The sequence below is a fragment of the Camelus ferus genome, chromosome 1 (assembly GCF_009834535.1).
Source record: "Camelus ferus isolate YT-003-E chromosome 1, BCGSAC_Cfer_1.0, whole genome shotgun sequence".
In the NCBI taxonomy this organism is placed as follows: Eukaryota; Metazoa; Chordata; class Mammalia; order Artiodactyla; family Camelidae; genus Camelus; species Camelus ferus.
Genome location: NC_045696.1, coordinates 104,470,326 through 104,495,747, shown reverse-complemented (window position 1 = coordinate 104,495,747; position 25,422 = coordinate 104,470,326). Strand labels below are relative to the sequence as shown.

Genomic DNA, 25,422 nt, shown 5'->3' with positions numbered 1-25,422 from the left:
AACATTACATGTATCCAGATCATTTCTCTATGTGATAAAATACTCTTAAAAATATGAATTACGTGACCGTCTTTTGTCATGAGACTTTATTATCCTTTATTTAACTGGCTCACTTTTGTTAGGCATTTAGATTGTCTCCTTTTAAATGCAAATGAAACAATGCTGCAATAGGCAGTCTTGTAAACACCTAGTAGGCATTCTTGTATGGATATTTCTGATTATTTCCTGACCAGAAGCTGAGTTACTGCGTCAAAGAATATAAATGTTAGGAAGGCTGTTGATTGGCTATTACCAAATCGCCCTTGGTAAAGATTGCACTGGTTTTGGTCTTGTCCACTAAGTAAAACTTACCAATGCTGGCCTCTTATGAAGTAATTTATAAATAGTTGGATAACAGAATTGATTAGCCATCAAGGGCTAATTGTAGTTTTAAAAAAAAGTAAGAAAGAAAGCCACTATCACCACCACCACCACAAAAAACTGTCTCGGTGACTAACACTCTTTCATCAGTTTTTTTGTTTTTTTTTTTTTTTCACGTGCCATTGTCTGGCAGCCCCAGGTGGGGCTACGGGATAAGGATGCTCAGCTTTGCTTAGACGTTCAGGGACCCAAGATCCTTCCATCATTTGTCGCTGCCATTTTCAACCACAGAACAAAAGTTAGAATAGACACTTGAACACTGAAGGGTTTTATTAGCTAGACCAGAAAGCTCCATGCCTCACCCAGTCACACCTTTTTGGCCAGAATTTGATCACTAGTCCCCACCTAACCATGAGGGAAACAGTGATATGAGTTAAGCTGTGTGTCTAGGAGCAAAGGAAACAAGGTTAGGTGAACATAACCAACATAAACATAGCGATGGCTCTACCGCAAGGATGCTGCATGGGGCACTTGTGCCCCCTCCAAGCCCACCTTTGTTAGCCCTTATCTCTTCTTTCCTGGTGTGAGTGATGTTCCTTCCTGCCCACTCTCAGAAACTCCTCTCCCCACACACATCTGTTCCTCCTGTGGGATCCCCACTTCCTGGCACACAGCCCTCTTGCGATCTCTGAGTTTCATCTGAGAGCACTGAATGGTACGTACCACGTGCAGTGCTAGCTACTTTGATACAGTGATTTCCAAGAGAAAGGGGCCAGCCTGGTCCAGCAACCACCAAGTGATAAAGGCAGAGGTGCCAGCCTGGTCCCCCAGCCTGCTGGGAAAGGAGGGGGTGCTCCCACGGTTCCAGAGCTGCCCGGAAGACCACTCAGAGGGACTGAGGTTGTCTGAGGTAGAGAGGAGGTGGGAACCTCACTCCCAGCTGCCTGTGGGCTGAGCTGCAAACACTCTTAGATCCGCTCCAGACTGGTGCAGGAGAGTTCTGGGGAGGTCTGACTTATGTCCCAGGAGTTTAGGGTACGTGAAAGCTGGGCCTGACTCTTGCCCAGTGAGTCTGAAGCCAAGAGGCTGATGGGGGCTGCCTCAATGGTGGGGTGAGGGGAGGGGGCGGCAGGGGGAAGGGGTGCCCTACTACAGTTTGGCAGAACACAGTTGTTTCCATTCTTATTCCTGTGAATCAAATGGGTGTTCAGAAATGGTCAAGGTTAGAGCCAAGAGGGCTGCATGCCAGGAAGGGGGGACCTGGCAGGAGAAGCAGATGTAGGGGAAGAGAAATTACTGAGAAAGCAGGAGCTGAAGGGAAACGTGAAATGCCGACTAGTAAAAAAATCATTCACACGATGTGTGGAGGGGCAAGAGCCAACCACGTGGGACTGGAGCTGGCACATGTCCCAGCCATCCTGAAAGGGACTGTGTCACTTATCAGATCAATTCCTATGTAAAGATTATAACAGATCCTTTTTTACTGAGGGTGCGGGGGTTGAGGGTGGTAAGGGGAGGAGGAAAGGGCTGAAAATATATTTTACAAGGGCCCAGACCCATTTCTGTGGCCATGAGTGGTCTCTGCAGAGCCTCTCCAAAAGTCAGCCAATGCACTCATGAAGGAGCCTGTACATAGACACCACTGTGGCAGAGGACATTTGACATTCCTGGGAAAATGACAAACTCTAATGGCTCTTTTCTTCTTATCTGCCTTCCTCTGCCTCTGACCATGACTGGAGCTGGGAGGAGGTTGGGGGGTGAGACTGAGGAACGAAAGGAGTAAAGAACAAACCTTCCTCATCCTTTCTCCACCAGTGGCCACCAAGCCATGGGTCAAGGCTGAGTGGAGAAGAGGGGAGATCTTTTAACTGATAAGACACTAGTATTTAATTTGGGGAGAACCCTTCCAGACTAGTTTAATATCTGCAAGTGACCGGAAGACTTTAGAATCTGCCAGAGACTTGGGCTAAGAGAGAGAGGGGAGCTGCCAGGGACAACACTGAAGGACAGGAAAAGAAGCGGAGCTGATTCCTGAGCGTATCGTGTCACCAGCCCAATGAGGAACCAGTTACTCTGGTGTGGGTGATGACCACAGGCATCCAGCTAACAGAAGACAGGGGAGGGAGGCCAGAAGATGCTCAAGATGTCTCATGAGGTCTGTCTTCTCATTCTATTTTTTTTTTTTTTTTGGTAGGGGGAGGTATTAAGGTGTATTCATTGATTTATTCTTAGAAGAGGTACTGGGGATTGAACCCAGGACCTCATGCATGCTAAGCATGCCCTCTACAACTTGAGCTATACCCTCCCCCCTTGTCCTTTCATTCTTCCTCTGCCTCCTCACCACAACTTCTCCTGACTCCAAAGGAAACTAAAAGGGAGAAGTCTTCTCTCTATATCTTCCTGACAGTTATCAACAGAAACTATAGGGAATCAATTAGGCAATAGTGAGGGAGACTGGAAATATTTAGCAAAACCTCCATAACCAGACCCGGGTGTTTCATCAATGCAAAGGCTGAGTGGTCACCTGAACATTGGCCTTGGCCAACCCTGCCATACTTGGCAACTGACCACTCTCCTTCCTTCCATCTTTTCCTTGCATCTTGAAGAACATGATGCTTTTGTGAAAACAGCATCTGACACTACTTTGTTATGTTGTCATGGTCACGAGGCAGTGTAATAGTCCTTATAATAACTAACAGTCGTTGAGCATCTGCTCTGGGCAGATGCTTTACACACATTTCCTCATTGTATCAATTAAGATGCTTTCAGTTACAAGGAACAGGAAATACAGATCAAACTGATATCAGATGATTAGAACAAAAATAATAAAGGGAATGTGGGGTTCTTATAACTAAAAATGTCCAGAGCTATGACAGCTCCAGGTAAAGAGTGATCAAGGTCTTAGAGCCTTTTCTCTACAATTTTTCAGATCTGCCACCATATATATATATTATATCAGTTTCATGTTAGTAAATATGACTGCAGCGGCTCCCAGTTATATACTACAGCTTCTAGAGAGAGGGGGGAGTCTCTTCTATTTGCTTCCTGCTGAAATAGAGTTCTTCCCCAGAACCATTCAGAAAAGCTCCAGAGTCATCGGCCTGAACTGAGTCACTTTCTTGGCAGAAGGCCCAAGGCCAGAATGGCCTGCACTGCTGGGCTCGGGCCTGGGTCCCAAACCAGTCACTGTGGCAGGAGGGTTTACGTGAGCCTATTTGGCCGAAGCCAATCAGAGCCCGTGCCTCGAAGTGGGATTGGTGTTGATCCCTCCCACTCACGAGCAAGGTTTGTGCAAAACATACAAGACTTAGTCACAATATCCCATTCTCATGAGATATTAGGATAATCCAGCATCCTCGTCATGATGCAGTTCAGGAGGCTGAGAGGCGAAATAACTTTCCCAGCATCATCCAGAGATACAGCGCTCAGCATCCAAGTCTGTCTGGATCTAGGGCCCATGCTCTTTCTGCTGTACCTGGTCACCGGCTCATTCACCCAATATTTATGGAACATGTGCTTCGTGTTAGATTTCGCTGTGTGCTACTGTGTATTCAACGTGACTTCTCTGGGTACTGGTCAACTAACTGCTCCTCCCCTCCCAGTGGCTGCTGTCTTGTGCTTACAGGACATCATGATTGGGACCTATGAGATTTTCTAAGTAGGAAAGGCAATTTTTGTTTCTTTGGTTTGGGTTTTGTTTTTTTTTTTAATAAGGGGAGAAAAAGTCCCCATCTGTTGTCTGTGCACGGGGAAAGAGGTATTTATTCCTTACTTTGGAAAGTCAGGGAGCTATATCCAATGCTGAAAAAAATCAATTTGTCCCCTCCTCCCAGCAACTAAAAGTAAGGCAGCTCCCCTCAGCTGAACACAGATTAGGTAAAGAAGGAAATGTGCTTTGTGGTTATCACTGTCAAGCCTGATGAAATAAAAGTCCAGAACTCTGGGAGAAGCCAACTATGTTACAGGACCTAAAGTGGCTGATGTGATTGTCAGAGAGGCCCCTTGACCCTCCCAGAAGCATATGCACGCGCACACACACGCACACACACGCACACACAAAGAGCCTGCGAACCAGGGCCTGATGCAGTATCTAAGTTAGGTTGGTATTTAAAGCCCAGATGGCTTCTCAGCAGAAGTTTTTCTTTGAACTTTCTTGAATCATCCTCTTCCATTTCAGAGAGCTCCACCATGAGTGTTCTAGAACATTCATTAGATCCAGTTGTAAAAGAGGAAACTAGAATGCCTGTTTGGCCTTTGAGATGCACAACATGATGGAGTGGGAAGTCTCTTCTGGTGGAGACTGGCAAAGGGATTCTGCCTCCCTTCAAATTTTCTCTCTGCTTTTCAGAAATGAACCGGCATCACTATGCCCTGTACGTGCACAACTGCCGCCTCGTCTTTCTCTTGCGCAAGGATTTCGACCAGGCTGACACCTTCCGCCCTGCGGAGTTCCACTGGAAGCTGGACCAGGTAGGAACCCTACCGCGCGCCTGCCGCCGCTCACCTCCGTGCAGTGATGGGGGTGTGGTGCAGTGATGGGCGTGTGGTCCAGTGGTCATGGCAGTGGGTGGACACCTCAAGGTTCTGGTCACTTACTGGTTTAGGGGAAAATCAGCTCAGGGAGACACACAGCATCTTAAAGTCAGGATGGACACTGCCTCCTTAAAGCCCAGTAGAAGGTGGGGAGGGCCATGCTTCCCTGCTGGGATGCTACCCCCATCAGTGGACCTGCCAGCCTGCATGCATTTGGTCGACTTGCTCCACGTGGAGCTGCTGGGAAAACGACCCTCTGATCCCCTGCCCCAGTTTATGATCTTTATGTCATAAATGCTCCGTGTCTTCTCTCTGAGGCCCTACTATCTCCTTTGGGTGACAGTGCAGCCTCTCTTTTGGTGACACAGATTGAGAACAGGGGCCCGAGGACTTTGAAGTCAACAGTGACCCAGTGCCCTGTGAGCAGTGCCTGCTCTTTTCCGAAGTGGGAAAATCTATGACTCACTCCAGAGCATCATGGCTTGTGATCACAAGGGCCACTGTGTCGCACTTGTCAATGACAGATGAAGTGTCTAGTCTGAATCAAAAGCTTTGAAGTGTCTGTTTCGAGAGCTGTGCTGCGCTGAGATTGTGGGGAGGTGGCACTTCTCTGGGTGGCTGTGCCACTGAAGAAGCATCAGTGCAGCAAGCCTAGGGTTGGCCCCTGCTTAGATTTGAGGAGGGCTGCGCCAATTTTGTTCAGTGGTTTTACGTTTTCTAAAGGGAGAGCAGCAGCAGGCAGAGAAGAGAGTTGGAGAACGGGTCCTGCTTAATGAGGCAGATGAAGCGATGCTCATTCTACTGCTTGGGGCCCCAGCATCTCTTTTTGTTTTCTTTCTACCCAATCCATATTCTGAGAGCTTCTAGGACCCTCAGTCTTCTTTTCTCTCTCCAAGAGCCCCTGTGTGTGCTACCTGCCTCACCTCATCTAGAGCTGAATATTTCACAATCTTTTCCCTTCTCTCTGCCCATTACCTGTGTCTACCCCACCATCCCCCTTTACCACTTAAGCCCCCAGGCCCCCAGTAGGGTTGATCTCAGCATGTGTTACTGGAAGCTTGCCAGAACGAACTCATTTCCGCTGAGTTGAGAATGATTGCTACCCTCTTTCCTCCATGCAGAAGAATAGACATGTGCTCTTTAAAAGAGAGATTCATTAACCTCAGGGAATGTCTCAATGGTGGAACATCAGGCAATGTGACAAGGTCTAGGAAGCCAGGCTGATGGGAAAGGTGTTTGAGGAAGCCTAGGGGCAACTGCCTAGTCCGTTCCCAGTAAATCTGACCCTCATGGACCCTGGGGTTTGGGAAACGTGGCATCCAGATTAATATATGTTCCTCTGAATTAGGAATTCTGGGTCTTGCAGAAATTATGTTATCTTGACATTGTTTCTTTGATTTCCCAGCAATCTTTCAGCTACCTTTTAAAGTGCCATATGGCTTAGATGGGATGTTTTAAAATATATAACATGAATTGAGGTAAATTAAAATAAATTCCAGAGTGTGTGGGTTTTTAATAAAAACATTGCGACACTGGCTGAGATCCTTATAGATGCCCTGCAGCATTTTCTAAGATGGGATTGAGAAGCAGTGATGCAGGCAAATGAAGTCACAGGGTTTGGAATGTAAAAGAGGGGAAGAAGGAATTCTGGTTCTGCAGATAAAGATACAGTGAATCTATGGCTTCTGAAATCTGTTCCCAACGTGGTGAATTTAAGGAGGGACTGAGAGTCACTGAGTGCCTTCCAAACTACTCTGGTCTCATTTACTACCATTCCTGGATGCCTGCTCTGTGCCAGGCAGGCTGTGTGAGTGGGCTCACCCTCCCCTCAGCCCCAGTCCTGCCTGGTGGATGATATGAAGCCGGAGACCACGGCCCAGTAACTTACACACGATCACACAGCAAATCATGCCTAGGACCTGCCTTTTCCATTATGCTATGCTGCATCTTTGGCGAGCGTGCTAATGAAAATTTGAAATGGTTTCATCTTTAAATTGAAAAATTTTAATTTAGAGATCAGGAATTATGCAACAAGCAAAATGTTTATGGTCTTCATAAATGAAACTTTATGAAATTGTCACATCTTCACTTTGTTTAAGCCCTGTCTTCCTTGTCTTAGCTTGGTTTGCCATAACCAAGTGGCTTAAACAAGAGACATTTATTTCCCACAGTTCTAGAGGCTGGGAATCCAAGATCAGGGTGCTGGCCAATTCCAGCCCCCAGTGAGGGCCCTGTTCCTGGCTGTAGACATCGGCCTTCTCACTGTGTCCTCACGTGATGGAGAGAGCGAGCTTGGGTGCCTTTTTCTCTTCTTATAAGGCACAAGCCCTATTGGGTTAGGGCCTCACCCTTAGGACCTCATTTAACCTTCATTACCTCCTAGAGGCCCTGTCTCCAAATAGAGCCTTGTTGGGGTTAGGGCTTCAACATGAGCGTTTTGTGGGGACATAATTCAGTCTATAGCATTCCTCTACTAAAGGAATTAAGTTTTAAAAATTGTAAAGGCTGCCTGTTGATGATCAGAAGCGCCAGCTCACTTGGACAGTTGCCCTCCTTCTGGAAGGAGCCACAGGGGCTAGGATGTAGGAAACCTCCACCACATTCATGCTAGCAATCCAGTGGTATATATAGGGCAGCCCAGATTCCTCTGTCCCCTATTCAGCTTCCTGTGTAGACAGAAACTTAACCAGAAGTTTCTCGGGTATAAATCACTTAATCCCCAAACTGGGGATACCTGATAAAGCCTCCTCCTTCAGGAAACCATCCTGGATCACTCCCTGAGTAGTCTGCCTCTCCCCTGTGCTCCCCACACTCCATGCAGAGTCCATCCCAATACTTACTGTACCCTGGTTACCCATTTGTCCTGCCTTCCTGCTCACTTTGTGCTGAGGTCCTGGAGGGCAGGACTGGGTCCTACTTTCTCCAACTCCTCAATGCACATGACAGTCCTGGGCACACAGTTGGTACCCAGTAAATGTTTGCATGACAATGAACGGGTGCTGAGATCAAAAGAAAGGAGAGATGAAGTGAGCAAGGGAAAAAAAGGAAGAAGAGAAGAAAAATCAGAGATCTTTTAAGACCTCCTGGTGATTAATTGATCTTTTGATTCATTTTTAGGGAGCATTTTTAAAATTCTAAAATTTTGTCATTTTTTTACTCTCTGGATCTCAAACGTTCAGCTTTGATCTTCTTGTATTATAGCAAAGATCTTGCTGAATTTACCACCAGTACCTTTGTAACTATTACAAAACTTTCTGGCCTTGGCCAGAAAGGGCTCAAGCCAGTCTAATGTACGGTGTGTATTAAAATTCCTGGCCCACTTCAGGGATTCCAGAAGCATAATACATATTCTGTATACATACTGCCTGATGGAACCTCATTTATCCTGACCACAACTTGAACCTCATTTATCCTGATCACAAACTATGTGCAAAGCTCTGTGCTGGGTACCAGGGATCAGCAGCTAAGATAAAACCTCTGCTCTCTGGGCGTATCTGCAATCATGGGACAGACAAACACATAGACAGACAATCCTATGTGATATGTACAATCCTATGTGATATGTGTTGGGGCAGAAGGTGGGGGGTCGGGTGGAGGCAGTGGGAGCCCATTCCAGGGCCACCTGCCATAGGCCGAAGGGTAAGGGCCTGGGAGAGCCTCTGGGAGGGGATGAGAGGGCCCGGAGGTGTGGAGCCAGGCAGCCAAGCAGGCAGAGAACGGGCAGGAGGGCCATCTTCAAGGGACTGTCAGCTTTCCGTGTGTCAGGGCACAAGATGGTGTGGAAAGGGAAGACTTCGACAGTGTTACTGAGCATGGACTTGGGTCCACTCACCCACGTGCAGTAAGGCCAGTCTACTGACACCTGGTTGTGGTGAAAGAAAGTGCAGCGTTTATTGCAGGGCACCAAACAGGAGAATGGGCAGTTCATGCTCAAAAGACCTGAACCCCTGGAAGGCTTTCAGGGAAAGGTTTTTAAAGGCAGGGGGAGGGGTCTTTAGGATGCGTGATCAGCTTGTGCACAATTTTCAGGTTGGTTTGCCTCAAGGTGAAATTTCAAGTATCACCAATCTTCTGGTTTCAACCAGTCTGGGGTCTGCATGCTTTTGGTCAGCAGTTTTCATCTGGGGGATCTGACTCCTGTAAAAGCAATTTAGGAATGTGTGTCAGACTTTTATCTAGGTCTTTCAGGAAACTGGGAGTTCGGTGACTATGCTCTGTGGCTGGTTCAGAGTCTCAATTGTTCCCAGTTTCCCAGGCCAATCGCTAGTCTTTGTTTCTACATCTTCACCTTCCCTGATCATTCACTCTTTAAAAAAAAAAAATTTTTAATTCAAGTATTGTCAGTTACAGTGTGTCAATTTCTGGTGAACAGCGCAATGTCCCAGTCATACATATACATATACATGTATATATTCGTTTTCATATTCTTTTTTATTAAAGGTTACTATAAGATATTGAATATAGTTCCCTGTGCTATACAGAAGCAATTTGGTTTTTATCTATTTTTATACATAGTGGCTGGCATTTGCAAATCTCAAGCTCCCAAATTTATCCTTTCCCACCCCTTTTCCCCAGTAACCATAAGATTGTTTACTATGTCTGCAAGTCTATTTCTGTTTTGTAGATGAGTTCATAGTATCCTTTTTATCTTTCTTTTTTTTTTTTTTTTAGATTCCACATATATGGTATTATCATATGGTATTTTTCTTTCTCTTTCTGGTTTACTCCTAATCATTCACTCTTGAGCCAACCTTTTTGAGACTCAGGAGGCGAAGGAGACTAAAGTGAAAGTCTTCTGCTTCCAAAGACAGGGACTCAGGAGCTTGTATATGGTTTTAGCAGGTGTTAGGACCCCAGTGTAGAGGAGCAGGTAGGAATTAAATACCAGGAAGCTTTTTACAGCATGTTATTGAGTTGGTAATTTATTCCCAGAAGAATGGGCCACAATCAAAGCGTTTTGTTACACAATAGAAGACTGAGAATTTTAGTGATATAAATGTAAGGAATGCTAGTATGATGTTCATAAAATGCATCATTTAAGCAAATGGGACCAGGCTGCTTAGATGGGGCCAGTAGCAGGGACTGAGAGTGAATCAGGGTCTCCCCCTTCCTCTCTGCACAGCCAGCAGATCTAGCACCTGACAGATATGGCTTGCATGCAGAGAAACTAGGGCCTGACAGGCAGGGATGGCACCACATCGCACTTCAGGTGTGTGCCCCGGGGGTGTGACGGTTGTCACAGAGGAGCTGCGTGCCTCCAAAGCCCCACCCCTCTGCCCCACACCTCAGAAGGCCTTTGCCAGGGCACACGGTCTGCCGGGTAAATCCATTTCCAAAATCCATTTCCGGGCAACCCCAAGAAATGCCCCGGCAATCCAGTGCACCTCTTGAAAAGGGATCGTAACAATGAGGAGATTGTTGTTTTAATGAGGTATTTACTTATGATCTGCTAATGCAAATCCCTCAAGCCTGCGGTTAAGTCATGTGCAAACCCAGACAGGAGCGGAGGAGAAGGCCCAGCTGCCAGCTCACACAGGAAAGGTTTATTAATTGGCAGCCCCTCCCGACTTTAATATTATCTGGATATGGTTGACTCAGCATCACGAATTCTAATGATCTTCCCTTTGGACTTGCTGGTGCTGGGAGGGGGACCCGCTGATGTTTTCTAGCGTGTTCACGGATTGGAAGACACAGCTGATGTGAAAGCCTTAATGGACCGGCAAGAGGACAGGCGCCCCAAGCTCTGACAAGGGAAAGAAGGCGTCTCTGAAAAATCGCCAGGAGCATAGGGAGCGGAAGTGAGATCCAGCCTGCTGACCAGTGCCTTTTCTGAGCCAGAACCTGTAACTTCTCACCAGGGCAAGAGAAGAAAGACACAAATGACCCTGCCCCAGGAGCCCCAGGAGCCCATGGCCCCCTAGTTTGGGGGCCCTGGGGAGCATTCTCCTGCGAGAGTTTCAAACTCTAATAATTATGGACGGGAGAAGCAGCCGAAGTGAGTGCGGCTGCCTGGCTGGGTGAGGCGGATTCTCGTTCAGACTCAGCACCACGCCACCCCAGGCCACCCTGAATCCAGACCTGATGCTGCACTTCCAAGTGTTCAGAAGTAGGAAATCGGATTTTTATAGGAGATCTTCCACTTTTTAAGATTTTCTCATTTAAAAACATACATCATCAGACCAAACAAATGTTCTGTTCTTTATACTCTGGTCGCTGATAAAGAACAAAAACAAAACAAAACAAAACAAAGAAAACCCCACTATCATGGGGACACAGGAAAGCCACACCATAACAAGACCGTGTGAGAAGTGTGGCTCTTCTTCAGTGAGGCCCTCTTGTCCTTTCTAAGCCCTTCCTGTCCCAGCCCCCTGCTCCCCACCCCGTGAAGGATGCTGGATGCCCAGTGGCAAGGGAGCAGGGAGCAGGTCTGGTCCGCGGTGGCCCCTCACCACACCCAGAGGGAAGGACGGGCACGAGTGGAGCAGGGGCCCTTCCCCGGGTGGTCTTCCTTCCCCCCACAGAAAGGAGAGAGTAAGTCACAGGCCCACGCTCCCCCAGAAGCAAATGGCAGAGCCAGGATTTGAGCCAAATACTCACATTTGTCAGGCCAACGCTTTTGCCCATTAAGTCCCTTCTACTTGCATAGAATCCTCAAGCTCCTGGAAGAGGCTAAATCCTTTATTCCTGATGAGGAAAGCGTGTTAGAATGATGGAAATCAGCTTACCCGGATCTGCTCTTCCAGCCACACCGGGAGTCAGATGGGTTCTTTCAATCACTGTTATAGCCAAGCGCCGAGGAGTTAATTGGAGAATGGTCAGTCCAGTCCAGACCAGTCCTCTTAGTGAGCAAAATAATTAGGCATTGTCAGTACTCTAATTCCGCAGTTCAAGACTAACTCTTGGATGTGCTGGCCGTGTTTCTCCTAACACAGTGATGCCACCCCGCTCACCGTGCTGCCCTGTACACCAGCCTTCAGCGAGACCTGCCTTCCTTTAGGAACATGTGTCCCACACAGAGGGGTGGCAGAATCTCAGGAACCTCTTTTGCCTCTCCTTTACGCAGAATCCCAAATGACTTTTTCTAAGATGCCAACTTGCAGAGTTTTTCTGAATGGAAAATGGATGTGGGGAGAGTCAGAAATACAGTGACTCTCACTTCTGCATTTCTCTGTAATATGTAAGGGCCCCTGACAAGCCCCTACTTCTCTCAGAGTCCCTCTCCCTGCCTCTTCCATGTCCAAGAGCTTCTAGACATTTGGAGAGAGGTGGCTTCTGTGGCTTCATGGTGTTGGCAGAGCAGGGTCTTCAGACCAACCTAGGACACCCTCAGTCCTCTCAGGTCGGGACTAGGCAGTGATTGGATTTCTTGCTCTCTGGAAATGTGACTGCTGCCATGGTCAGCCCCATGGTCAGTCTGTTGTCTTGAGAGAATGCACCAGCATGCCAAAACCCACCACTTCACCCATTGCCTGAGCCGTGTTCCCTCCACCTCAAAGCTCCATCCCTGACAGCCTTTCATCCTGTCCCATCTCTGCTGACTGGTGACCTCCACACCCCAACACCTCACCTGAGTTCCTCAGGGTCCCCAGCCAGCCATCTGTGGTAGACAGACCAATGAACTCCAAAGATGTCCACCTCCGAATCCCTGAAATCTGTGACTATGTCACCTTACATGGCAAAGGGTCTTGACAGATGTGATTAAATTAAAGATCCTAATCTGGGGAGATTACCCTGGGTTATCCAGATGGATCCAGTGTAACTACAAGGGTCCTTATCGGAGGGAGGCAGGAGGGTTAGAGTCAGAGAAGATGTGACAGGAAGCAGAGGTCAGAGTGATGTGGGACCACCAGTCAAAGAATGGCAGCCTGGGGGCCTCTATGAGCTGGAAACAAAGAGGAAGAAACAGCTTGCCCATTCCAGTCTTCACAAAGAAGGCAGCCCGGCCGACACGTTGACTGCAGCCCAGCAAGACTCATTTCAGATTTTTGACCTCCAAACCTGTAAGATAAGAAATCTGTGTTGTTTTATGCCACAAAGTTGGAGATTATTTCTTACAGCAGCAATAGGAAATACAGACATCATTCATGAGCCTTGGGGAGGCCTGGAGCTGCCTCAGGCTGCCTCCTCCCTACATGGTTCTGAGGTGACCCTGGGCCAAGATTTCCAGAATGGATCAGAGACTCTTTTGTACCCCAGCATGGGGAACCTCTGCTTCAATCTCTACACAGCCGCTTCCCAAGGAGATGTGGCCCTAGGAGGGAGGGCACAAGAGGCACTGCCTTCTGGCACCTCCCATCACTGCCTGCTCTGCTTTTCACCAAGACTCCCTCCTCACAAGCCTCTGGTCTAGGATCCCAGGGGGCAGATTTAGCCTTTCCCTCTTCCCTAAGACATATTCTTTTTCCAGCCGAAGGTGGTGCGAGCCCCATCGCCAGCCATGGTAAGTGGAAAAGATCGCTCTCTGCCTTTAGGGAAGAAACACTGAATCCTTTATGCTTGGTTCTGAAAATGCTAACACCAACTTAGAAAATCCTCTTTCTCTTGACAGAGCCTCACCTGGAAGCTTCAAAATTGACCAAGTGGATATGCAAATGAGATTCTCTAGATAATACCTGTCCTTCCCCTGAAGCACAGAAGCTGCTTCACTGGAAGGTCTCCCCTCGAGTTCACACCTCACTGGGCTCTCAGCTTTCTGCCCCAGGGCTTGCTTCTAGGCAAGAGGAGTCTGCTGGCTCCAGGGAGCACAGTCCAGGAGCAGCAGCCTGACTGCCCTGGGAGCGCCCCTCACCCAGAGGGCACGGGAGCAGCCAATGGGCATGGAGGTGGGGAGCATTTCTGGGCAGCTCCCCCTTGTACTCCTCTCAGGAGTCCTGGGGGAAGCCAGCCCCCTCCACACCCCCTCCCCGCCCCACACGCCCCTGCCGCAGCCATGACGTTGACAACCTCCCCCTTGTACTGATTCGTTCTCCTTCCCTGACTCTCACTCCCACTTCCTCTTTCCTCCTCCCTGGAACCAGCACACAATGAACCCTCTGTTCTGGTTTGCCCCAAGAGCACAGGCAGAGTTTTTGATCTACAGTGTGCAGTTAGCAAATAGCCACTGCTACTATTATTGAGAAGAAGGGCCTCCTGTAGAGTTCCAGGGGCAGGCCCATGACTAAAAGGGGGAAACTGCCAAGAGACAAAAGTGCAGAGAGTAAAGGGAAGAAAGAGAGGTTTAGCGAGGTACAGATGAGTGCTGCTGGCTGTGAGTGCGGCTGATCACATACCTAACCAGCAGTAAGACCCCACGACGGTGTCGTGCTAGTTTCATCGCATGACGCACAGCGATTCGGTTATACATATACATATATTCTTTTCCATATTCTTTTTCATTATAGGTTATGACAAGCTATTGAATATAAAAACTAACACAACACTGTAAATTAATTATACTTCAATAAAAAAATATATCCCATGACAAATAGATAATTCCATTTGTGTCATACTGGGGGCATAGTTTCCACAAACCCACTGAGGGTTTCCCGAGCCTTGCTTATCAATACGTCCTGAGACATTTGCTTGAAGAGCTGGCTTCTCAAGTCTCTGTTGGACTTCCATTATTACTCAAAGGATCTTCCTTACTTTTTCTTCTGAAAAGCCTGTGCTAAGGGAGAATCCAGACTCCTGGTGAAGAGAGAGCTGCAGGAATATCATTCTCTGTTGCAATTTCACTGGCTTCTCCCGCTCTCTCATTCTGACTTGAAAGAGAAGGCTCTGCCACTGGTAGATTTAAACAAATCAAAGATGCTGAATTGTTCTAACCTTTCTCCCTGTGCTGGCAGCCCTGGCTCCTCTCTGGTTTCTTTTTCCCAAATGAGCATCTGCTAAGTAATTCCTTTTGCTCCCGTGAAATCATTATTTGTGTCTTAGCCTGTACATCTGCCCAGAGGCAACACATGCACTTTTTTTTTTCCAGTAGGCATCCTGTAATACATATTTAAAACCAGTGTCTCTCATTTTACTGTTAAAAAGAAGAAAACAATGTCAACACAATTATAAATACTTAGTAAATCGAATCACTGTTTCACTGATAAGATGCTCAAGTCTTGAGGTGGTCCCAGTGGAAGCAGCTTTAACTCGGTCACCACACTGGCTGTGCCTTGCTCCTGTCTTTCTAGACTGCTTTGGGGATTTGAGTGCCAATGGGAGGGGAAGGAGACTCCTCCTTGGCATCAAACCCAAGTGTCTGCATTTGTTACATGAAATATATTTTTTCTCTCTGTCACTTTCACAGTGTAGAAAGACAAGAAATTGGCAAAATTGAAGCCTAATATAAAATCACACATTCTAATGCTAACCCCCTCATTTAGGAGACACGAGGCAGAGACACTGATCACTGTGAATTCCCTGTATAGTGAGGAGAATTGAACTGAACATCATTTCCATTCTTACTTTGTGCCAGACACTTTCTTTTAATTCTAACAAAAGTCTTGCAGTTCAGGCATAACAACCAGGTTAAGGATGACAAATAGGAGGCAGATCGGGGTGCTTACTACATCTTGTCTAGTAAATGGAAGGACCTTGAATATGACCTCAAAACACATACACACCTAAAGAGTGAAAAGTGCTGTTATTGACTTGGGAGAATTTACCTTAGTGAATACACGAGGTGACAAGAGTGGATCAATATCCTTGCTGATACCCGAATGTTTAGAACAGGACATGGATATCCAGCGAGAAACAGATTCCAAGCTCAGCTTATCAGGAGTCATGTTTTAGAGTCTTTTGAAATAAGCATCAGCCTGTTCCTGAGGTGCAGTGGCGAGAGGGCTGTTCATCCCCTAAAACAAGAGAAGTCAGTGGAGCTGATTTCCTGCGGAAGACCACTTCGCTGAGGACATCTTGCAAAGCAGTAACCCTAGAGGCCCTGGGCAGTGAGATTAATTTGCCTTATCTTCCCGCCTTCCTCCCATTCTCCTATGAGTCATCTGTTTCCATCCTTAATGTGTAAACATGCAAATATTGCTACACTTTCTGCTCATTAGTTTAGCTAAAGAAAGTGCCCTTTAATTATGCTTTTAAGTAATGAACCTCCTCCATCACCTTGACAATTAATGCATATTTAGAAGGAAGCAAGACCTCATTATGAGACAGCAACTGCATCCCTTGGTTACTTAGAAGATGGTAGCTTTCTTGAAACAATGGAAATTGGAATCAAAAGGTAAACAAATAAGCCTTGTGATTGCATTAACTTCTTGTAGCCTTAGGTGCAAGAAAAGCAAACAGTCAATAACATTATATGTGAGGAAAAGAAGGAAAACTACTATTTTTTAGAGGTTATTGTGTGCCAATCCCTAAATTCATTGATTTGCATACATTAAGTCTAAATTGCACAGTTACTTTTGAAGTTATTTCTTCACTCCATTTTATAGATACTGAAATTGAGGCTGTGACAGATTAAGTAATTTGCCTAAGGTGTTGGATCAAGTCCACCATTCTCCAAAGCTTCATGTTCTTTTCCATTATGTGTTTATCTTGTTGAGAAGTATTTACATAGCTTGGCAGAATGGGATATCTGCCAAGTTTTCACCATATTTCTCCATCCGTTGATCTCAGCAGACACTCATAGGAATAATTTTCTTCCATACAATTCTGAGGCACAGGCTGATTCGACAACACTTTGTATGCCCCTATCTGGCTTTTAAGAATAAAAGAGAATGTGTCATGAGCAGTCAAATTATTTCCACTAACTGACTGGCCGATTACCTGTTCATCTTTCAAGACCATCTTTCAAGACTCAAGGCTCACATCCTTGAAAAAGACTTTCCTGTTATTCCTTCTCCCATAGAGAATTGACCTTAACTCCATGTGGGCTCCAGAATTTTATCACATCATTTTCCACACTTTATTACACTTATTTGTTTGTTGGTTCATTTTTTTCCACTACGCTGGGATCTCATGTCTTATTCATCTCTTTAATCTTTAACACAGTGTCTAACACAAATATGTATCCAAAAAGTTCTTCTTAAATTTTAAAAATGAGTCCTTACCTGAATGTCATATTCTGATCTTCTTCACTGTGATTCCCAAACACTGGTCCATAGACCTACAAGTAGCATCTGGCTATGTAAGTATCATCTGGGGAACATTGGAAAAAAGCTTCCAAAATAAAACAAAACAAATCCAAGATGTTCTTTAATAGGTGAATGGATAAATAATCTATTGTGTATCCATACTTGGAATGCTGTTCAGCAACTGCAAAGGAATAACCTATTGATTTACACAACATGGATGAATTTCAAGAACATTAGGCTAAAAACTAGATGACAAAGACTACATATTCCATGACTTTATTTACATGAACTGTCCACAAAAGGCAATTTTGAGACAGAAAACAGATCAGTAGTTTCCTAGGGCTCAGGTCAGAGTAGGAGTCAACTGTAAATGAGCACAGCCATACTGGGGTGATGGAAGTGTTCTAAAACCAGATTGTGATATTGTTTCACAAGTCTATAAATTTATTAAAAAATTATTGATTTGTACACTTATAATGAAGTGACTTTTATGACATATAAAATAAACTTCACAGATAAAGCTATTCAATAAAGATATTAAAAATAAGAATTGAAAAAAAAGGTAAAGAAAAATGTAAAAAAAATGAAGGGAAGAAAGAAAGAAAGAAGGAACAAAGAAAGCAAGCCATAGTTCTTTGAGTCTCAGGTGTTATAGGATGAAGTTCATCAATGCTGGAGTTCCTGGAAGTTTAATACCAGAAAGAGGGGGATATACAGGTAAAGATCTCAAACTCTAACTATAAACTTCCCTGAAATCCTTGGCTGACCACTAAACTGTGTACACATGGAGGAGAATTTGGAAAACCAGTGAAAAGCAATAGCAAGAAAGATGAAAAAGTGAATCAGAGATTTTTAACTACTGTCTTCTGCAAATGAAACAAAGTTTGGAATTCCTCCAAGTTAGAAGGACTAAGTAAAGACCTAGAGTTTTCCAATGAAATATCAGAAGAGACACATATTAAAAATAAAGATTATATGTCAGGATTAAGGGACTTGTCCATGATTAAGAGTAAACCCAAACAGAAATACCCTTATGTAGTATAAAACCAAACTTTACAGGTACAAGGTAATTTAATTATCTTGAAGTTAAATAGTAATGATACCTTTGTAATTAATCCAGTAATTTAATAAAAATCAACAATCTCAGAGTAAGAACAGAATCCAGAGTTCCTTCTATGTACAATCTACAGTTCTCAGTATGAAATATAAATTACTAGACATGCGAGGAAACAGGAAAATGTGGCCTAAGGTCCAGAGTAAAATCATTCAAGAGAAACAGACTCTGAGATGACAGACATAATGGAATTTGCAGAAAGTAATTTTAAAGCAGTTATTTTAAGTGTTTTAAAGCTTTAAGGTAAATATTGTCACAGTGAGTGAACAGATAGGGAATACTAGCAAAGAAATGTAAAAGCTAACATGGAAAGTGAAAGGGTGGATTTAGCAGCAGGTTGGAGATAGAAGAAGAGAGAGTCAATGAAGAGGAAGAGAGATCAAAAGCAATTGTACAATGTGAAAAACAAAGAGGAGAGGAGAAGAATTTCTTAAAATCAGAACCAGAGAGGGAGGAGGGAGAGAGGAGGAGAAAGGTCTCAAAAGGACCAAAGGACAAGAGTAAGTGAATGGACCATAAAAGAATTAATTAAAAAGAAGTTCAAAAAATTTTCAAAATGTGGTGCAGAACAGTATTTTAAAGTTTGATTAAGGTAAGAAAGCTCCAAACTGGATAAATACAAAGAAAATCACACCTAATCACATTGTCCTCAACCTACTGAAAGTGAAAAACAAAGAGAAAAATTTGACAGCATACAGAGAAAAAGAAAAGGAAAATTTCATACGAGAGAACAACAGTATGGATTGCAGCAGATATTTTACTGGTAATGAAGGAGCCCCAAAGACAATGGGATGACAAAGCAGGTTTTCAGGATAGAAAGGAAATGATACTAGATGGAAAAACATCTATGGGAAGGAAAAAAGAGAACTAGAAATGGCAAATATGGCAGTAAATATAAAAGACCACCTTTCCTTCCTTCTTAATTTCTTTAAATGACCATGGCTTTTAGTGCAACAATTACAGCAGTGTGTTGTGGGCTTACTATGCACGTGGATGTAAAATACATAAACACAATGGAACAAATGGTGAGGGAGGTGAATGGAGTTATACTGTTGCATGGTTCTCAAAAGTGTTGTAATGTTAGCTCTAAGTGTACTTTGATAAGCTAAAGCTGCATATGAAGGAAGGCCTACTTTAAAGTGGATACCATGAGATTAAAGGGAGGCTCACAAAAAAATACAAGCTTGGGATGTTATGGATTTCTTGAAGCAGACAAACAAATGGACAAAGGTGGTGACAATGAAAAAGAATAGTTGATGGTGCATGGGTCACAACAGGAATGGAGAAATTGAACCTGGGATTTTTAGACCGTGCTTAAGGAGGGTGCTCAGGAGGTGGTATGAATGATGAAGGGGGGCCCAATCTGATCTCCCAACCCTGAATTGGAATTGAGCACAATATTTAAAAAAATATGTTGTTTGCTTGCCATGTATCATGGTTGTAGAGGGCCTAGAGAGAAAATTCTGAGGTTTTCAGAAAGTACAGAAGAAAACCAGCAGGAGTAATTTTAAGGGATTTGGAAAATGACCTAGGAGTGTGGGGATACAGAGCAAGGTGGACTTGGCTGCTCTCGCGGCTACAAGCACGGGTGTCAGCCTTGTCTCTGTGTGTATCAGCCATAGGTTTTTCTCCTGTATTTTGATGCTTTGAGGTTCTCGGGCCTTGTGGACTCAGGGAGGAATTGCCTCTCCCAAAGTTAGTTCATTCCTAGAGCTACTAAATGACTTGCCTGCCAGCACAGCTTTTCTATGAAAGCCAACCAATCCTGAGTCCATACCCCAACCTGTGTCCCTTGATTGGACTCCTGCAGATCAGGACACTATCCATCTGCTCTAAAAAGTATTCCAGGGCCGATACTGGACAACTAGGAACCACCCTTATAGCCCAGAGCCCACTGAGCATACTCTAGCCACCCAATATTAAACTTGTTCGGATTGCTATCCTTGCTTCTCTCATTTCTTCCTGCAAAAACCACAAAGAAGCCTCTCACCTGCAGTTCCTCTCACCCTCTCTGCCTCCTGACCATCCCTGGTGCTCCGTGTGTGGCCCTGCAGGGTACGCCATGCCTCCCGTTTCTAGGGATCATGGTATAAAAACTTCTTCCTTCGTGTGTGTACCTTACCATACCTGATTAAAACAAACTCGGGTGCATTTTACAGCTGTGTATCTGAGACCCATCGGGGCCTAGAGGCCTGGGTGTGTCTTCTGATAATCAGCATCCATAGGATCGAATAAGTGTCCTTTTTTCCTTTTTTAAGCAGAAACGTCACTTTTTGTTCAAATTGTCTCTGCTGGCCATGCAAGTGAGTAAAGTGCAGAGGTCTGAAAAAGTCACGATTTTAGCCACAAGTGAGAGGTTAAATCGGAAATTATAAGTGGTATTTATGAACTGGGGTGTCCACAAAGATCTCAGAAACGATCCCTCTTTTGCATCCAGAGTCTCCCAAAGGTCCTTGGCGTTACTTTGAGTCCTCATCTCTCCCTTCCAGGTCTTGTGGCCATTTTGCCATCAAGAGCCACACCAGCTTCCAAGAACAGACCGGCGGAGGCTCTGCAGTCAATTTCCTTACAATCTTCCAGGCTAATTCAAGGTGCAGACATATTTGGCCTTCCCTCCTCTTTATCAGGAGGGATAAATTATTCCTCCTAACACTGTCCTGACTCCATTGCCCAAGATGAAGACAGGACAGTGCTAGAGCCATTCCTGTGCTTGACCCCCTGGGTTCATTGCCTTCTTCTCTTTGGTGAGTAAGTGGTAACTTTCCATGTGCTCGTGGGAAAGAGAACTCTTTCCTCTCCCAATAGCAAAATCTAATATCTGCCTTTGTGATATTACATGAAATGTTAGATTGCACCCTTTGTCCTTCTATTTAGGTTGCCCTGGAAACAGAGCTCAGTTTCAGCTTTGTAATGTGGTCTGCTTCTATTAAAAGGGTCACATACCCTTCCATCAAGCACAACAAAGATTTCATTCCCATCACAAATATAAGGGGGCAATGAGGCTTTAGCTCTGTGGGCACAAAGCAAAGAGAAACCCTTAGACCTGTTATCTAGACTCAAACCAAACATGAGCCCATAGTTGGCATATACATGTGAACTGAGACTTGAATAGGTTGAAGAAGTATCTGATATCATCCACTTTTTTTTACATCTGTAAACATATGAATAAAATGAGCCTCACAAACCAAGAGTAAAATATACCTTCAGGCTTATCCCAGAATATTCAAAATATCCCTCTGCATATCTAGCAAAAAAAACATGTCACACTGGGAACCAAAAAGAAAATAAGGAAAGAAAAGATTCTTTCACAGGCAGAGTGCAAAGCCAGGCTGTGTCTACACTCGGCCCCGTGAAGTCAGGCATTTATTCACTCACTGACTTATAGCAAATCTCAACTGAGATTAAAGTTTCAAATGAACAAATGCATTTTGGGGGAAAATATCCATGGAGGAGCAGTGAAAGGCATGCAGACTTTGGAGTCTGTCAGACTTGAGTCTGTGGTTGAGCTCTGCCTTTATTAGCTGTGTGACCTTGGTGAGTCACTTCACTTCTCTGAGCCTCAGTTCTGTGAAATGAGGATAACTGTAAGCACCTCACGGGTGGTCGTGAGGATTAAATGGTATAATGACTGTAAAGGAAGGTTGGTGAGGAGAATGGCAGCACAACACTTGACCCACGGAAGTGTGGTGTAGGGCCAGCACCTCATCATAGACATATGGTTAAATAAGTCGGTAGACATGATAGATAGATGGTAAACTGTAGGTAGAATAAGTGCTCTCTACTTCTAAGTTCATTTAACACGTATTTTTTTTCAGCAGTTACTCCCTATCAGGCAGTGATCTGGTGATCAGAACTTTGGGGGGTCTCTGCTTTCATTATCCAGATTGTGAACTTAGTATTATCATTTGCATTAAGAGAAACTAGGTTTTCTTGAAGAAATAGCTAATTCCAAGTTTGAGGTGGAAAATGAGCGAGATGAGCCTGAATCTGGTTGCCTATTGGCAGGAAATGCTGGGACAGAGCAACATTTTGAACTGCGTGTGGGTGTGCAATTAACAAAATCCAGACTGGGAAATTCCACAGGTCAAATGTCCCACGTTCTTCAGCAGATAAACTGTGGGAAAAGAAAGCAATGGAGGAGAAATCTATAGATTAAAAAGGACTTTAAAGAGTAACAGATTAGGTTCTTTATGGGAAAAACTAAAATGCAGTGTCTAGGGATACAGATTTGAGTGATAAAACTGTAGAAGTGAAGACTGTAAAAGTCAGGGCATTGGATCCTCTCGGGAGGAGGAAAGGGGTTGTGACTGTGGTGGGACCCAGGATGGGCTCCTGGGAGCTGTAAAGTTCTTTCTCAGCCTAGTCAGTGGCTGGAAGGAAATTCAGTCTAGAATTAAGCTCTAAGCTTGTTTTGTATGCCTTTCAGCATCTTGTTTTATGGTAGAATAAAAAAAGCAACTTTAAAAGGAAGCAGCATGTGTTGAGGGAAGGCTGCTGTGTGCGGGGTACATTGCCAGGTGCTGCAGCAGTGAGTGAAGTTCTATCCTGGTCCTGAAGGAGCTTAGAGTTGAGTATTGTCCCATTACTCAGATGGGAGGTAACTGAGGCTTAGACAGGAAATAGAACAACTTGCCCTCATCAACTGGCTAGTAAATAGAAGAGCTGAGAACTGAACCAAACCTACACTCTTTCGCCAGGAAAGTCGTGGATCTAGGTTCCCTGACGGATACGACTGGTATGTCTATGGCAGTGGGCTGGGCAGGCCAGGAGTTGAAGGGGTTGGCAACAGAAAAGCACAAATGATAAACGTTAAAATTTTTACCAAGTAAAACAGCAAAGTAATACAGCTTTTTGTTTTAATAAGAACACAAGCAGAGTGAGGGGACGTCACGTGAATGCTGCAGGGCAGGTGTGCGTCTGCCTGCAGCCACTTGCTCGGGTGGCAGATGAGGCTTGACCTTCCCAGGGCGCCTGAAAGAGGAAGACCAGTTGTGTGTGCGTTTCACTTGGAGAAGATGCACGGCCTCAGAGGGCAGAAGGAAGCACACAGAAGTGAGAGCGTGGTGTTTGAGCAGAAAACCTCAGGTTCACATCTCACTGTGGCCATCCTTTAGCAGTGGGAACTTAGGAATATTACTTAAGCCCTCCACACTCCCATGTCCTCATTTGAAAAATGGGTTAATGAGTATTAGATATCTGCATAGAGCCCCTGATTCATGCCAGATGATAATAAATGATATTGTTTTATCATTGTCCTTATTTTTACTTTGCTTTGCCCATACTAGAGATCAGAGGCTTGGCTTAACCAGTTTGAAAGCACCCTGGAGGATTCTGGAATTCCAGTCTTTATAAAAACAAGAGACCGTGCCCTCTCATGGACTTGGCTGTGAATGGTAGCCTGGCTTTGTGGATAAGTGTTTAGATTTTGGAACTTGACTTCCTGGGTTTGAATCCCAGCTCTCCCATGTGTAAACTTGAGAAAGTTAATACCTTCATGGTGTCTCGGTTTCCCCATCTGTAAGATGGGGATAAAATAACCCTCCATAGGGTTGGGAGGACTAAATGTGGTGACACAGCACATTGCATGAAGTGTAGCTTTCTGCCTCCCTCTCGGTCTGACCGGCGCCTTCCCTGGGCACCACAGGCTACCCTGAGATTTCTCAATTCCTGTTCCCATTGCAGAGGTTCTCACATTTGCTTAAGCACTGACTCATGCAGCCCAAAGATGTGAAAGCTTCAAGTCTTTGCTTCCTTCTCCTGCTCAGCCCATTGGAGGGCATGGTAGCCTAGGTCTCTGCTCTGTGGACCGGATGGGGTCCATATCAGTTACTCTCCTCTGTGCCTGTCTCCATCTCCACGGAGATGGGAGGCAGCTTTTAAATCTCCTTACGAAGGAAGGATCCCTTCCTCCTGGTGCCAGGGCTGGACACAAGTGCCCTTCAATGCCTGTGTGTCACACACTCATCCCTAGAAGAAGCAGCTAATGGGCAACGGTGCAGAATCATTTGACCCACAACCTAGGGATTTCCCACTGACTTTCACTCCAGGTCCCTAAGGCTGAGCCACAGAGAAGGCTGTCATTCATCCTCACTGCTTAAACTGCCCTGGACCACTTCAGAATGTGGCACATCCCCTAAGACTATGTCCTGAGCAGACTTGGCTTCTGAGAACAGGATTCTGTGATTTTCCATCTTTCACTTAAGGGCAATGTCTTCACCCCCTCAGTCACCATGGGGCAGACCCCACATCTTGCAAAGGTCCCACAGACCAGCCTTCCTGGCTGTGACATCAGGGCAGGCTCACACGTGGTCAGTTAAAGAAGCTGAGAAGGCTTCCTCGTTACACTTTATTACCGGAGGCTGCACCATCTCTGTACTCCATCTAACAGCCACTTATCTAGGGAGAGAGGCAGAACATTTAAAGCCTGTTAGTCTAATAAGATTTGAGCACAGTCTCAATCCCCTGCAAGCCATTTATCCCTAATAGACTCAAGGCTTTTTATCCATGGAGTAAAGCACAATTGGTCACTTAAAATCTTGAAAAACATGCTTTACATCACAACCAGAATTAAGTGTTAATTTGTCTTTCTGTGTCTCCACGGGTCTCACTCGTCTGGCCCCTCCAGTCTTCAGTCCAGTCTGCTCCCTGGCCTTGGCCGTCTTTTTAAAGACATCCCAGGGACAGCAGTCCCCCTGCCTGACTGACACACAGTTCCTGAGCACACGCTCCACCCTTGCCCCGGGTGTGGTTCACATGGAGCTGGTGTGAGGAAAGCTAGTCACAGCCAACGTGTAAGGGCACTTACATGTGTCACGGGAATCAGCTCATTTCATTTGGGAGATATTAGAGTATCATCAGTGGCATTAAGGGGGAGAAATTAGCAATACACGAATGGAGTTTTTAAAAATTGTTGCCCATTTATTTTAATGTTTAAGAGCCAAAGTGTAACTTGCAATTTACAACCATGATTTCAGAGCTATGAAATGATATAAATTACTTTTTAAGTCAGTTTATTTAAGCAATAATGAGCTGACTTTTAAAAATATGAAGAAAATGAAAGTAGAAAAGTTATGTGAACTTGCACAGTTATTTAACAGATACATCCTTGGCGCACCTGGTATGTGGCAGGAGTTTTCTGGAGCCTGAGGGCCCACAGTGAACAAGGCAGACAGAAACCCTAGACCCCCAGAACACGCACACAAGTGCTTCACAGAAGTTATCCAAATGGCCAGTAGACACTTGAAAAGGGACTCAACATCATTAGACATCGGGGAACTGCAAATTAAATCCACAGTGAGTTATATTAAGAGAAAGAAAAGAGAGAAGAAAAGGGGGGGAGACAAAACCAAGATTTGGCAG

The 25,422-nt window shown here is 45.0% G+C and overlaps 1 protein-coding gene across 4 annotated transcripts in view; it reads left to right on the top strand.

Annotated features, from left to right (window-relative positions):
- CLSTN2 (calsyntenin 2) overlaps positions 1–25,422 on the top strand; it is a 578,332-nt gene that overhangs the window by 486,715 nt on the left and 66,195 nt on the right. For all 4 annotated transcript variants that reach the window (XM_032487477.1, XM_032487479.1, XM_032487468.1 and 1 more), the window contains exon 8: positions 4,709–4,830. In XM_032487477.1, the coding sequence (XP_032343368.1) occupies positions 4,709–4,830 (122 nt within the window). The remainder of the gene's footprint in view (positions 1–4,708; positions 4,831–25,422) is intronic.